Here is a 16,246-nt window from a genome sequence, read left to right on the forward strand (position 1 = left end):
AACCAGAGGGTCAATTGTTTGTCGTGCCACCTGCGATTTCCTTAGAAATTTCGCTGCCCGCCGTGGTGGCTTAGTGGCTATGGCGTTGCGCTGCTAAGCGTGACGTCGCGAGATCAAATCCCGGCCGCGGCAGCCGCACTTCGGTGGTGGAGACGAAATGCGAGCACGACGCTGTGCCGTGCAATGGGCGCAGGCTAATTAACAACCCCATGTGGTCACAATTCATCCGGGAGTCCTCCACTACGGCGTGCCTCATAATCAAATCACTTGTTTTGGCACGTAATACCCCAGAATTTAGATTATTAATGGGTTTGCTGCGCTATAATACTAGAGCGACGTCTCATTTTCCTTCCTTGAATTCCCAACGCAAATTTCGAGTTTAATTTACCTTCTACTGCTTCTGGTGTCTGTCTCATTAATTTTTTTTTCGACTTCTATTTGTCCTTTTTCTCATAGTAGACCGACTTCTGAACGAAAATGCCTCTATATCAAGATTAATGAACAATAATTGGAACCGTTTGTTACGGAAGGATGAAAGAAGAGAGAAGATCGCGGGACGCTGGCTGCTGCGTGTTGTTGGTGGTCAGCAATCTTTACTCCGACTCATATATATATATATATATATTGTCAATACAATCTTCTATACTCCCAACATCCCCGTAACAATATCTTTATTGTTACTATTATTCTTTCCGTTCTTTTCTTCTGCCGCCCGCTTCTTGATCAATACCCAACTCTTGGCGTGTGCCAATGTTTGGAATCATTATCGTCGCCGTCAAAACAGTTTACTATGTTTTTATGTTTCTTTCTGGCCCGATCCACTAGCGCAGTAGCTACGGGGACTACGTGTGATTCTACATTATCTGCATGCTTGCATTTTGGCCTCCTGGTGGTAGCCAGCTTCTTAGGGCAGCGGCTGCATCTTTAGCAATAGTCTAGGAACGTTAGTCAAACACGTGGTCATAATCACGGGGTGCCACCGGTGTCGCTGTCTCCCGGGCTTGATAAAAAGCCCGGGCCGCTCGCGTGGCCGTTTTCAGTCGCAGCTCGGACGCACCACCGCGCACTCGTATGCGAAGAGCCCATCTTGTTGACGCGATGCGCGAGCTGTAGGGGCGTCAGTGTCTCTGAACGGCGGCGTACGTGAGCGCACCAGCTTCCTTTCCCGTCAACAGATTAATCAACTCAAAGGCGCGCGTTACAAGCTGGTCCCGCCCCCTTCTTCGCGAGGATTTTCATCGGCTACAACGGTGAAGATATCGGCACCATCAAGGGCTCGCTTGCACGTTGAGCATCGCCGTATTTCGTGCATTTGGACTGATAAGAGAAGGCCACGACGTAAAGGCAAGCCGTGTTCCAATGAATACCTAACAGGCTTGTTGTGCCGCGTAGAAGTTTTCGGCGGATCCTTCGCTAGAAGACTGCAGCGGGAACCGAGGGTTGTTGCGACACATCCAGCGGCAACATGGCTTCCCTCTCTGACATTGAAGAGGAAGACTCAAGTGGGCCGTCTCTGGCCTCGACTGCAGCAGCGGCAGGACATGGCGGCGCCGGGGGCAACCAGACGAAAGGCTCCGGCGCAGCTAAGAACAAGAGGATGTCCGTGGAGCGCATCTACCAGAAGATGAGCCAGCTGGAGCACATTCTGCTACGCCCGGACACGTACGTCGGCTCCGTCGAGCCCGTCACGCAGACCATGTGGGTGTACGACCCAGAAGACGAGAACGGCGGCGGCGGCATGAAATACAGGAGCGTCACTTTCGTGCCCGGCCTGTACAAGATCTTCGATGAGATCCTGGTCAACGCGTCCGACAATAAGCAACGGGACAAGAACATGGACTGCATCAAGGTAATAAGGACGCCCATTTTGTTGAGGTCGTGCGCTGAACTGACCTTGTGTACCATGGGTCATTCGCAACGAGAGCACGCGGGGTACATTAGTGATGTGTTGAAGCGGTCATGAAATAACCGGACTAAGGAGGGAAAGCACTCCGGTATAAGGTGCCATATGTCGCATAACACATGTTTTATAGCTAGCCGATCTCTGCCGTTCTCGAGAATCGGTGGTCGCGCAACAAACTACGCATAGCAAGAAGTCGTTTTCTCTCTTCGTGCTTGTGTGATTAGTTTTAATCGAGGCGTTGGCCCATGGCTGCACATTGCTTGAAGCTAGCTTTCCTTTGTAACCTGCGTTCTTCGATCAGTGTCGGTATGTCGCCTAAGATGGCGGGAAAAGCGCGATGACGAGCTAGAAGCAGATCGCTTAGGTTGCGCATCACCGCCTTACATCTCAATGATGACTTGCATGAAAGCACTTGGCCCTCGTTTAAATCGTAGTAATAAGACTATCTTACGCTTACTTTTCATAGTAAGTTTACACCTCCTCGCTGATTTAATTCTGAACATAAGAGAAACATAAATCAATGTTCTCGTATATCAAACTACCTGCTAAACTTACTTGCGTCACTTGCCCATTGAGCGAAAACGCAGGCGTTTATCATCTTCAGCAGGGAACCGGCAACTAAACTCTCATTGAAATTGGCTGCGACGGACGCCACGTGCGCGCCTCGACGGATTTCCCATTGTCTGCGACGCCACGTCACGAACGCGGCTCGGCGGAGCAGTGCGGGCGAAAGGGAACCTCGTGAGAGGAGGGGACATCGCCGCATAACGGGCATGCGGCGTTGCCAATACAGGCTGCTGCTGCTTGCTGGCTCGGGCAGCACGTGCGGCTGTGGTAATTACTCGCAGCGCAATACTTGAAGGACCGTTCAGTGGCGTTCAGTTGGACATGAATGCTTTCGCATTCACAACTCGCAAGTGCTTAGGTGACGTCGGATTTTTAAGTACAAAGTAAATGAGAAGCTGTGGGTTTACACCTAAGGAATAGCACATGCTGCGTACGCGGAAAGCTTTTATCTAATCATACGAAGACGACCTGTTACACAAATTGAATTTATTTTGCCGTCGCGATTTTATTCCCGCGACTGAAGTTTGCTGCTCGAGCCATCGACAATACGCGAGTTTGGTAGTAATCAGTCTCCTTCGTAGTAACAAGAGCGTTAAAGGAAAATAGTATTAAATGGGGCAGTATCATCAAGTTGCCCTTAGGAAAAGAGCAAGAAAACGCAAGAAAATTGATTAAAATTCAACGCTTGTCTAAAGCTGATAATTTTTACGTTTACGCAGGGGGGCGAGATGTGGGGGGCGGGGGGGGGGAGACGTGATGAGCGTTACTCTTAACACGAAATGCGTTTCGCGTGCCTTCTTTATTCTTTATGTGGCAGATCGAGATACATCCGGAGCAGGACTGCATCTCGGTGTGGAACAATGGCCAGGGCATTCCCGTGGTCGAGCACCGCGTCGAGAAGATGCACGTGCCCACGCTCATCTTCGGCCACCTGCTCACCTCGTCCAACTACAACGACGAGGAGAAGAAAGTCACCGGCGGCCGCAACGGCTATGGCGCCAAGCTCTGCAACATCTTCAGCAGGAAGTTTATCGTGGAGACGTACTCGCGCGCCGAAAAGAAGCACTTCAAACAGGCGAGTCTGCCGCTATTTTGTCCAGCGTGCCCACGTTTGGATTTGTCTGAGTGCAACCGCTTCGATGTACAGGGGGCCTCAGTTATTTTAGCCAGTTTAAATATATGCAAATGCAACGTAGCTGGCCAGAACCAAGGTAATGTTGTTTGCTGTCCCGTGGAGATACTCAAATTGTTTGATTCCGCCTAATTATATAGTCTTAAATAATTAATCAACTTCTCGAATATTGTAATTAGGCGAGTGTCAATAAGAAAATTGTAGTGACATCAGAAACTCCCGATACAGCTTTCTATTGCTCAATACGTGCTACATACAATATTTTTGTCTGAACGTAAAAGAAGCCCGCAAACGCAAGCAAAATTGCCGCGCGACTGGCCGCTCGAGGCACTTTGCGTGTATTCGGAGGCTTCTTTCACGCTCGGAAAAACCTATGTAGCACGTATTGAGCAACAGAAAGCTTTATGAACAGTCCTTGATATTGCTCTACAATTCTCATGGACACTTTCCATCCAATTATATTTGAGAAGCCGATTAATTACGACTAATGATCCAATTAGGCAAAATGAAAAAAATATAATTTTAATATCTCCAAGCGACGGCAAAGAACATTGCTTTTGTTCTGTCCAGCAACGTGGCATTCGCATGTTTTTTTTAAAACTCTGCCTAAAGTTAGCTGGGACAGCCTGTATAGCTTGAACAGAAAGCACTCCTGGATATAGCGGCCTGTATATATTGGAACTGTAAGCGACAGATGTGCCTGTAGCATTTTTTTCTTTCGGGTCAGAATCTCTCGTGCAAAAATATTGCGGACCAAGAAAAAAGTTAGAAGTCGTGTGGTTCTTTCTTTATTTATAAGTTGGAGTATTAAACAATGCTAGGTGGTAAAACGTTGATCCAGGCTTAGATAAATCAGCTTCGAGAGCTAGGTAAGCTGTAGCGGTCAACAAGCCCCGCCTCGCAGGTCTGGGAGGATAACATGCGGAAGACTACAGAGCCCAAGATCAGCACGGAGGCCAAGGGCGAGGACTTCACCAAGATCACCTTCTATCCGGACCTGGCCAAGTTCATGATGGAGAAGCTGGACGACGACACAGTGGCGCTGCTTTCCCGCAGGGCTTATGACGTGGCCGGCTGCGCACACGGTGTCAAAGTACGTGAGTTTCGTTTATGGCCCCCATTACGCCGTCGAGTGTCGTGCATGACCTGCCGCGGTGGCTCACTGTGGTGTTCTGCTGCCCAGCTGGAGGTCGTGGGCTGGAGTTCCAGCAGCGGCTGAATGCGAAAGCGTGCTTGTCCAATTACATTTACGTGTACGTTGACTCGAGTGGTCGAAATTAACACGAATACTTGCATTACGGCGTCTTTGATAATCTGTTGGTTGCCTTTAATAATTCATTATTTTTCTCGTGTATTAACTTCTTACAGCCCAGTGAAAGGGGGACACAAAGTAACCGAGGAACACGCGAAGTGCTGACTTTCTAACATACATTTATTTAGAAATGTTTGGTAAGAAGTCCGCGCTTTTGCGTGTCCTTCGTTTCCTGCCTTATTGCCCTGTCATGGGGGTGCTGACATATTTTTGACCAGCTATGCATTTCGTGTGTCAAATGAACATCCTATACCTCTAAACGCTAGAAAAAAGTGGCAAGCCTCAGAGCGACGCTAATAATCTATATAATAGCTTTTCTAGAGTCGGTTTTCTTTCCAGAAGGTTACTGCGCCGTGCCGTCATGACATAGTAGGGCCACGGCCGCTGTATTCATAAAAAGTGTGGCCTGCCGTGTGCATCGAAAAACTTGGAGGTGGCTTAAGCTTCGTCTTCAAGAGTAGAACGCGAGAGCGTTATCGCACCACGTTCGCACTGCCCACTCATTCGCTCGCCATGCTCTTGAGTCACACAAAGACGAAACGTGCGCCTGTGCAAGCGGCACGAACCAAAGAAATCGGTGTCTCGGCGGGAGAAACGATCTATGCGAGCCAAACGTTGTGATCGGCACGGACAGCCGGGCCGCGACGTGCCATGAAGGCGACTCGATCATGGGGCTGAGGCCTCGATGGGATCGTCCTCTGTCTCGCTTGGGAGCACCACGCAGACGCATGACTCCTCGCCAGCAGCACGGCACGCATCGCAGGGGACGCTTTCCCACCAGACGCGCTACGGCGCAGCGATCACGTCCGAGGCCTCCTGCATCAGACGCTGCACCTAGGAATCGCGCTGTGAGTGGAAGGAGGAGCCGCGTCGCCTAAACACGAGGGTTCCAGTGACGCACGCTGGAAGTTGGAAGGGGAGAGAGCGATAAAACTTATTAAATGCAAGGGTATTGGGGCATCCTCGCACCGGTCCCCGCACGGCCCCAATGCGCTCAAACGAGACGATGGGGAGAGCGTGCGAGTGGCGCGCTACCTGCGCCGTACATTGCGAGGAGGGGGTCTTCTGTGTTTGCCGCAAGATGGCTCTGCGTGTGCGCCAAGCGCAGAAGAAATGAAGCGGAAACATACTTCGCTACTCATTTAACTGCGACTTCTGTAATTTACATGTTCATAATTACCGATACACATCGCAGTATAACTATTTACGGCACGTTTATAAGGCAACACCGCATTCACTAGAGGCGCTTTTCTCCCGCTTTGAAACATCCAACTCATTGGTGAGTGGTAGCGTCTCCGTCTCACACTCCGGAGACCCTGGTTCGAATCCCACCCTTGCAAGTTGTTTTTATTCATGAATTGCCTTCCGCCATTTTCGCTCACGGCCGACGCCGACGACGCCGGCTTTTTTGCGACACGAGCTCCTTAACGCTATCGCGTTAAAACGTTGGTACAGAGTAGCATACACTTCATTGTCATCTTTTGGCGCTCAGACTGCGTTGCCTATGCTCTATTCAACGCCAGAGGCGCCGTGAGATCCGCGGCGCGAACGGCGCGCTGGCAGCACCGGTAGCGTCCGGCGCACCGCGGATGTCTGTGACGGAGACAAGACTTGCAATGAGGTTCTGTCTGTGACAAGAAACTATTGCGACCATGTCGACCAGTGCACAGCATGGCTTGGTGCGGTGTGATGTGTCGTTGCGAACATGCACTACACCCATTCTAATATTGTGGCTAGTATCATCTCGTATACCAATCTGCTTTGCGGTAGATATTTCATGCTTACATCTTCTCTCGATTACGGGAGAACCAGCAATATTGTTTTGTATCGAATGAGGAGGAATGATACAGATGTAAGTAAAATGGCTGCCTTTCCTTGCGCCATCCGCCGTTCAGTTTGCACGTGAAGTGGCGCGAATCACTTGGTGGTGGTGTTGCTATGCAAAGGACGTCGTAATCGTGGACGAATACGGATGGTATTCCCATCGCTAGGTGTTCTAACCTTAAACGCTGGTTCAACAGGTAAACATTATAAACATTCTTTATGTTTACAAGCTGATTTCGAAGAAGACTTCCGGATAAGCCCTCTGGAAGTACACAAGTTACATTAGTCTATAATTTACAGATCCCTCCAGCTGGCACCAGTTTTGCTTTAGAGTTAGTGTTCTACAAGTTAATTTTACTAAGTGCAACAATAAAAGCCCATACATGAGCTCGTCGCATGGCGCACATTCTTTATATATGAACACATCAAGAATGTGTGCCTACAGTGTACTATGCGATAAAATACTTCTTTTCTTGGCTAACTTGGCTGTCAAAAATGCATGACCGGAAGCTTTCTGGGGTTATGAATGCATTGCTACCACAGCGTTGTCTAGACGAAAAGGGTCTACAATAAAAGTATAATCAATGCAAAATCTGCCTCAAATTGCCCGTGTTCATGAGGTCCTGGTTTGAACGTCTCCATCACTCTGAAGGCCTCCATTATACAGAGTTCATCGATGTCCTTAGTTTAGGCCCGACCGGTGCGTTTATTTTTGTGAAATGCAGTGTTTCGCTCTCGTATTTCTCACGAGAGGTTTTAATACTGCAATGACAGCGCCGGAACTGCATCGAGCAAATGCGGTAATTGAGTCGCAGAATATGTTGTAATTAAACAATTCCCTGTACGTAAAGTGAGAGAGCCAATGAAAGTCCTGGTGGACGGCAATTAGCTAAAGTTAGTGCTTAGAGGGGGGTTTCTAAATGAGTATACTGCAGAAAGTCGCTGCGATTCACTACATGTGAGGACAGCAAAACCTGCCGTACAATCACGTTCCTGCATTGCCCTTCTGCTCACTTTCAGTCGCTTGTCAGTGCATGGTTTTGTAGGTCCTTGCTTCTTGCGCGGTTTCGATTCCTGCCACGGTGGTCGCAAGGGGGGCGAAACGCAAGAACGCTCGTGTATTTATGGTCCGTTCCATGCATACTAGTCAACGCCGCGGAGGCCTAGTAACGTTGGCGGAGGCTAGATAGACATCTTGCAGTGGCTTCGTTCGCACTTGGATATATAGTTCGGTGTTTTTTGACCGCAGTTTCGCGCAACTCTTTTTATGTAGGCTAAGTCTTGTATGAAACAAGTTTTAACCCCCAGGAAAGAAGACTGTGGTATACGGCTGCTAATGCGTTGTTTTAGATTATTTTTGTTTTTCTTTTCGGGTTTTTTATTTGCAACCTGTCGCGAGGAGCCTCACGTGCATGCTCGCGCGAGCGAACGCTGTTCGCGGGAATATAATTTTTATAATTCATATAATTTTTGTAATTTTTAGAATAATTCTTAGTTTGCCTTTTTGCGCCCAGGTCTACCTGAACGGCAAGAGGCTCCCGGTGAAGGGCTTCAAGGAGTACGTGCAGCTGTTCCTCAAGGACCAGGAGGACGAAATAGGCAACCCGCTCATTGTAGCCCACGAGCTCGTCAGCGACCGCTGGGAGGTGGCCGTGGCCCTGAGTGCCTCGGGCGAGTTCAAGCAGATGAGTTTCGTCAACGGGATCGCCACCACCAAGGGTGGAAGCCACGTCGACCACGTCGCCGAGCACCTCGTCAAAAAGGCACGCCCCCTGTCCCACTTTTGGCGTCTTTTTTTTTTTCCAAAGTGTAACTTTGCAGCACAGATCAGTTTTCATTTTTCACTTCCTTTTTTCATTTATACCAAATAAATGTAGGAGGTTGAGAGGAAAGCAGCGGTGAACGGCTTTAGGATTTCTCAACCTTCTACAACTTTGGCAACAGCACAGAGGAAGAAAACATGGAAGTTGTATATAGAAGAATCGTCACATCTATGCAACTGGTAGAAGAAAGTATTGCTATAATAAAAATAGAGCTTAAGTAGAACCAGAAACTTCAGATATAAACCAGAATATGTGGTTTGAAATGTCCGCGAGGAATAGAGGGAGAAAAAAGAGGGTAACATGTGTAAACCCCAGAGAAGCCGCGGCAGAACATGAAAGGTGTAGAAGCAAGCAAAATTCGCTAAGGTTTAACTCTTGTAAACCTAGTTTATCACTAGCGAAAGGTCTTTTTGGCTTGGTTTTGCAGACAATGCACACAGTGTCATTCAAATTAGGAGGACGCTTAAGCTTCGCTTTTAAGAGTGAAACTCGATAGCATTCAAAGTTGCCCGACTGCTTTTCTCACGCCACCCGGCAACTTCAGCTTATATAACAGTAATGTTTACCGAGAAACGCTGGCGGCGAACGGTATGCATGAATGCTTTCTGGTAGAAACGCGGCCTTTTGCATGGGCCGCGGACACGCGGAGGCGTGCGCCATCTGGAGGTGTTGGAAGGAACCATGCGTGCCGCTCTTTGAATGGTATAGAAACGCTGGAAATGGGGTTTGAGTTTCCGCGTAACGGAATTATTTTTTCTCCTATATTCAAATTACAATCCGACGTTATCATGTTTGTAGGTTGTGTGTAAATCGTACGTGCGATTTGCCTGACACACTTTACTTTGAGAAGTCCAATTAGTTCAGTAACGTCTCTGCTACACGGAGTGCCTGCGTTGTTCGGTATGCGCGGTTCGGAATGACTTTTTGAGAAAAGATGGTCGACGCGGGACACCGGCGCCTGATTCTCTGCGACACGAGGCCCTTAACGCTATTGCGTTAATACAGAAGTTTCGTGGAGCACCTTGAATAAGGAGGCTTGTTGCTTAACGGGCAGGCGGAACGATTTGAGCATCAGAAAAGATCTAGTCCCAGTTTAAACAAGTTTCAGTTTCGCCCGAAAGGCAAAGCATCGATTGCGACACCAAATTATTAGACACCTGGGGGGTTAGAGTCCACCTAGTGGAGTGTCCATTTCAACCGCCGCTGATTGGCAGGGGCCGCCCGTCTCCTCCTCGCTTGCACAACTCCATCCAATCAGCAGTGACCGAAATGGACAGTCCACTATATAGGTGGACTCTTGCAGAATACCCCTACTGTATAAAGTAAAGATAGAAGTTTTATCAGCCGTATAAACTTGTGAACATTCACCTACTAACTAAACAAGCACCTACTAACTAAACAAGCACCGTGTCAGGCGCGCACAAGCGAACGCATCTCACTCAATGACTGCGGAAACTCGCTGTCAAAACGCTGAATTGAGGAAGCGCTATTGAGCCTACATCGTCGGCTCACCCTCGCATGCATTCACTCGGACGTACAGCATAGGGCGCGCAGCGACGATGTTGTCGCCCTTGGACTTTGTACGGAACATCACGGTGACGACGACGGCGGAAACGCGCCGGGCGTGTCCATGTAATTGCTATCGCAGTAAAACATTTTGATGTACACGGCCGTGCTGAAGTTAAGGCTGTGCGAGCTCCCCAGGCAGTACGAAAAGGTAGCGTTGCAGCCTGCCTTGTGCCTGCTGCTATCGCGTGCAACGGCCATAGGCAGAAGCGCTAAACAGAAACCAGCACACCACGCTACCGTTCTAACCAGAAGGCAAAGAAAATGCATAGCAGAGGAAGCGGCCACCACCAAAAAAAGAGACCGCGAGAAGTTGGCCTGTACAGCTTCGCTGCCGTTGAGGTGTGTGTCTGTGTGCGTGTGAGAAGTTTGATAAACACGTTTTCTTTGTTTGGTTCTGGCCGATTTTTAAGACGTTTTTCGACTCCAAATACCTTGTGTTACACGCCTTATCGCACCCTGCAGCGGCAACTGCTTTGGTCAGGAATATATTCTAGTACTTGATGTTTGGCTGGTAGGTGTATTTTTTTTTTGTTCAAGTGAGGCTGTGTGCTGAAGAATTGGGATCTTTTTTTTCATCCATGGCCATCAATTGGAATAGCCTGTTTTTGGAGCAAACAACATATATTTATTAGAGGCTAAGAATGGGTTAGGCTTGTGCGGTATCTGCCACAATACATATACCTGTATTACTACTTCGCCTCCGTATCATGGACGTACGACAGAAGGGGGAAAAAAAAACAGCATAAACTCAGCTTGAATGGTTCTGCGGTATATGGGAATGGTCAAACTTATGGTATATTGTTTATTTACTCTGCTTCTCATACATATTTTTTTTTTTATTCTCATACTTCCTTGCGTTGCTTCTCAATGTCCTTGAATACTCCTACACTTTCAATCAGGTTATGGAGAGCGTCAAGAAGAAAAACAAAGCCGGTGTGAAGATCCAGAGCAAGCAAGTGAAGGACTACTTGTGGATGTTCGTCAACTGCCTCATTGAGAACCCTACATTCGATTCTCAGACCAAGGAGAACATGACGCTGCCATTCAAAAAGTTCGGCTCCAAGTGCGAACTGAGCGACAAGTTCTACAGCCAGGTTTGTGTCGTATAACTATTGTCATATTTTTGTCCGAGATAAGCGTAACGGTGTCTACTCAAAAGGAGGAGGGAGGGTTCAGGAGGTCCGCACAGCGGCCGCCAAGTACTTGCCTAGGAGACGCCCGCTGCGCGCTGACTCGCTTCCTGCAGGACCTTTAATAGAATTTATCCAATCCAATCAATTTTCGAGAATGCGACGATACAACGCTTGACCTGATTGCTACTGCTTGACATACTTCGGACTCCTGCCCTTGTGATTCAAGCTCTGCATAGACTGCTTCTGGCAAGCTCTCGTAGCCGTAATGTATATATTTCATAGGAGCTTCTCGCTGTTTTCAATGTTGCTACACACTGCAGAAACTTAGTCGTGATCTTACACTCCCTAAAAGACGAAACTGTACCTCTGTCTTGCATGCAAGTACCAAGACCTATACTGACACTTCACATTTGATCTCGATCATATTCCGCGGCCTCTCAATATTCGATGAGACTGCACTGTCGCGAAGTTGCGTTATCCCGAAAACGCAGTTCACTAATCGATTGATCACCTGATAACCAAGATTGACGAAAATAAATGAGGGCTCCTGCAGCCCGAAGAATGAACTGCCGTTTCAGAACCATCATGCGTTTTTATTCATGCTCTATTTTAACTTCTTCAGACCGTGACCCTTTGTTTCTACGACTTAGACGACGAGGTGGATTTTCGCGCAACTCTGATCAAGGATTTCTCACTTTTATTTCAACGAGAAATACCTTACACTGCACTCCTTCTCCTACTCTGCAGATGCTGAAGTGCGGCGTCGTGGAATCCGTCATGTCCTGGGTGACATTCAAGGCGGAAAGGCAGCTGGGCCAGAAATGCTCCTCCAAGAAACACTCCAAGCTGAAAGGGATTCCAAAGCTGGAGGACGCCAACGACGCTGGTACCAAGAACTCGGTCGACTGCACGTTAATCCTAACCGAGGGGGACTCGGCCAAAAGTCTGGCCGTGTCCGGCCTGTCGGTGGTAGGCCGCGATAAGTTCGGCGTGTTTCCGCTGAAGGGAAAGATACTCAACGTACGGGAGGCCACGCACAAGCAGATCTTGGAGAACGCAGAGATCAACAATGTCATCAAGATCATGGGCCTACAGGTGAGTAGTTACCTGCCTGAGGTCAGCTTGATCTAAATACGCAGCCTATCTGCCAAGGTGAATGACCAAGCTGCTCCCTTTGAGATATTTCATAGTGCTTAGACGGGTGCGTCGAGACATTGTTACGTAGCTGAGGCTAGTGCAGAAGACGACGCTCGCTGATCTTCACGCGGGCAGCTTCCATTTTATGACTTTGAACACATTGTAAATAGCCTGAAATATTTTAAAGCTCTTCTTCCCGTAAACATATGGACGTGCGATGTCTCCGAAAGCCTTCATTTTGACCTGTAATATGCAACGACAATTGAGCCCGTCATCCATCTAGAGTGTGAAAAACAAAAGAAAAATGTGGCATTACCCCTGATTTTTAGTAACTGCGTCACCTCGTCTTTCTCACCGCCAAGGCCTGTGAGCTTCGCGCAACTTTGGAGAGCTACTTCAGATGGCGTGGGGTACTTTGTTAAAGTAAATTTGTTACTGATGCTATACCTCGCTTAGTGTTGGCGTTGCTTTATTTTCCTGTGCCGTATCTCGACTGGTTACACGACACTTGCGTTCGGTTCGTAAACGGCCGGAGCAGGTAACACAAAACGATACAAGTACTGGTGGCGTCAAATATGACGCGTGAGGAAAAGAAATCAACACTCCTTTTTTTTCGATTTGCAGTACAAGAAAAAGTACGAGACTGTGGATGACCTCAAAACGCTTCGCTACGGTCGACTCATGATCATGACAGATCAAGACCAGGATGGCTCTCACATCAAGGGCCTCCTAATCAACTTCATCCACCACAACTGGCCGTCGCTGCTCAAGCTCCCCTTCCTCGAAGAGTTCATCACGCCCATCGTGAAGGCAAGTCGCGGAAGCAACGAGCTGTCCTTCTACTCGCTGCCCGAGTTTGAAGAATGGAAGACCGCGACTGACGACTGGCAGCGCTGGAAGGTCAAGTACTACAAAGGTCTCGGCACCAGCACCGCCAAAGAGGCCAAGGAGTACTTCATGGACATGCTGCGGCACCGCATCACCTTCCGGTACCAGGGCAATGAAGACGACAACGCCATCGAGTTGGCCTTCAGCAAGAAAATGATCGAGCAGCGCAAGGACTGGCTCCGCAATGGCATGGAAGAGCGCAAGCAGCGACGTGAGATGGGCCTGCCCGAGCTCTACCTGTACAGCAAGGACACCCGGAACGTGACGTACCAGGACTTTGTCAACAAGGAGCTTATCCTGTTCAGTAACATGGACAATGAGCGTTCAATCCCTTCTCTGGTGGATGGACTCAAACCGGGCCAGCGCAAAGTTCTTTTCACCTGCTTTAAGCGCAATGACAAACGCGAGGTCAAGGTTGCCCAGCTTGCAGGGTCCGTGGCCGAGCACTCGGCCTATCATCACGGCGAGGCCTCCCTAATGTCAACCATCATCAACTTGGCGCAGAACTTCGTCGGCTCCAACAACATCAACCTGCTGCTGCCCATCGGTCAGTTTGGCACGAGGCTGCAGGGCGGCAAGGACGCTGCCAGCCCTCGATACATCTTTACCATGCTGTCGCCCTTGGCGCGTCTCATCGCTCCCGTGTTGGATGACCCGATCTTGGAGTACCTGTACGACGACAACCAGCGGATCGAGCCCGAGTACTACATTCCGGTGCTCCCCATGGTACTCGTGAACGGCGCGGAAGGTATTGGCACTGGTTGGAGCACCAAGATACCGAACTACAATCCACGCGACATAATTGCCAATCTGCGGAAGATGATTGCCGGCGGAGAACCGGATACTCTCAAGCCATGGTTCAAGAACTTTCGCGGATCCATAGACCAGGTGAGGCTGCTCGCTGTTCCGCTAAAGGAACCTGATTTTAGTTCTATTGTTTGCTGAAATTGAAGATAACATGCTGACAAATGAGGATGTCTCTTCTATAAGAACGGCAACTGCTGTATGTATATATTTAATGTGAACATCGGTAAAATCCTTTCCTGCGAAACATTGAGGGCAGATATACACAACGTAATGGAGCCCCCTATAGCTTACTCGTTTTCGCTTCAGTGCCTGGTGATGCTGTATTGTGGAACCCTAACGGCAGGGGACAAAAACAAAAGCAGCGCTGCAGAGCATAGATTTGTTTAGTTCTCGGCGCTTTCTGCGCACACTGTGACCATTTCACTTCGCACTTTTGTACTTGTGATAGACTGGGACAACTGTGGTGTCGCTTCCGTTTTTAAACGCAGTATGCGAAAGTAGCTCTCGGGAAGCTAGTTTACGCCTGTAGTCGCATTCGACGCCACTGCCGGACTACGCTATGCGTTTAATCTTGTTGATTACGGTGCGGTCAGCCGATGGCGCCAACGCTTTCGACAAACGAAGTTGTCCGTACTAATGTCGCACAGGTGGAGGAGCAGAGGTTCATCATGAGCGGCGAGGTGGCCGTGCTCAGCTCAACCAGCATCGAGATTACGGAGCTTCCGGTGCGGGTGTGGACTCAAGCGTACAAGGAGGCGGTGCTGGAGACCATGCTGCATGGCACAGAGAAGGTGCCACCTCTCATCACAGACTACAAGGAGTACCACACAGACACCACCGTCCGCTTCGTGGTTACCATGACCGAAGAAAACCTGGCCAAGGCTCGTGAGGAAGGTCTTCACAAAGCATTCAAGCTGCAGACATCGCTTACCACGACCTCGATGGTGCTGTTCGACTCTAAGGGCGTCCTGAGAACGTTTCGTACTCCTGGTGACATCCTGCGCGACTTCTACGCGACGCGCACGGAAGCGTGAGTTTGGTTTGGTTACGTCGGCTGGGGCAGTACGCGAGCATGCGATTACGCTACATCTATGTAATTGAACTTTCGAACTTCTTTTGCTTCCCAGGGCAAGCGTAGTGCGCTACACCTAAATTAAACAGATTACCGCGTCGCTTATTGAACAGTCTTCATTTCATGAACGTTCTTGTTGTTCCGCTCTAATTTCTGCCACTCAGGATAGCGCAGAGGCTAGCGCAGCTGTCGTGACCTTTTGCTGGACAAATACAATATGACTGAGTGTGCCACTTATGCAGGTATGTCAAGCGAAAGGCCTATCTTATCGGCCTGCTGTCTGCCGAAGCGAAGCGTCTCGAAAACCAGGCTCGCTTCATTCTCGAGAAGATCGACAACATCATCAAGATCGAAAACCGGCGTCGCAAGGAAATGATCGAGACACTGCAGCGGCGGGGCTACGATCCCGACCCCATCGTCATCTGGAAGAGGCAGCAGCTGCAGAACACAGGGCGCCGGGACAGCCAAGCCGAGTCGCAGGACGAAGCTGAAGACTCTTGTGAGTTTAGTCGCGTATTTAAAAACACATTCTGCGGCTTTTACGATGGGCAGTTTGCGTTGAATTAGATATTTGCACTTTTTGTGATCTTGTTCGTAGAACGCATCTTAGCCGTTCGATGGAAGTCCATGTCTTCCACACAATATAAGAAAGTACTTGTACAATGTGAAGGTCTCATTCGCTTCGAAATAAGGTCTTGCGTAGTAGCGAACGTCTCGCGTCCACTTCCTTGCAGGTAACTTCTCTCTAAGCATAACAACGTTCTTTCTATAATGCGCCAAATTGCTGTAGAACAGTGATGTTTTTTGCCAAGCAAGAAAATGCAGCTGTATGTATAGTTATTTCACGGTCCCAACGTAGTCTAACCAAAAAATGCATTCATTGTAATCTCAAACTGGCCCAGTAGGTAAGGAATCTGACTCGGCTGTGGGAGAAGCTTGGTTCGAACCTCACCGCCACCAACCAGGCGTCATGGATTTTATCATGACAGCGGGCAGTGAGACTGAACAAGCCTTATCTGACAGCTTAAACTTTATTGCAATCGAAACGTGACATGTTGTGAGCGGCAGTTAAACTATCA

The 16,246-nt window shown here is 48.8% G+C and overlaps 1 protein-coding gene across 2 annotated transcripts in view; it reads left to right on the top strand.

The window, feature by feature from the left end:
* The window catches only part of LOC126543934 (DNA topoisomerase 2-alpha-like), a 29,281-nt gene that overhangs the window by 5,541 nt on the left and 7,494 nt on the right, over positions 1-16,246 (top strand). Inside the window, exons 1-9 of one of the 2 annotated variants that reach the window (XM_050191098.3) lie at positions 965-1,849; positions 3,288-3,545; positions 4,507-4,695; positions 8,253-8,501; positions 11,030-11,224; positions 12,011-12,358; positions 13,025-14,176; positions 14,743-15,125; positions 15,410-15,666. In XM_050191098.3, the coding sequence (XP_050047055.3) occupies positions 1,466-1,849; positions 3,288-3,545; positions 4,507-4,695; positions 8,253-8,501; positions 11,030-11,224; positions 12,011-12,358; positions 13,025-14,176; positions 14,743-15,125; positions 15,410-15,666 (3,415 nt within the window). In that variant the 5' untranslated portion in view covers positions 965-1,465. Of the gene's footprint in view, positions 1-964; positions 1,850-3,287; positions 3,546-4,506; positions 4,696-8,252; positions 8,502-11,029; positions 11,225-12,010; positions 12,359-13,024; positions 14,177-14,742; positions 15,126-15,409; positions 15,667-16,246 lie in introns of those variants that run through there. The other variant, XM_055061153.2, reaches the window with a different exon arrangement.

Source organism: Dermacentor andersoni, chromosome 3, assembly GCF_023375885.2.
Source record: "Dermacentor andersoni chromosome 3, qqDerAnde1_hic_scaffold, whole genome shotgun sequence".
NCBI classification, from domain to species: domain Eukaryota; kingdom Metazoa; phylum Arthropoda; class Arachnida; order Ixodida; family Ixodidae; genus Dermacentor; species Dermacentor andersoni.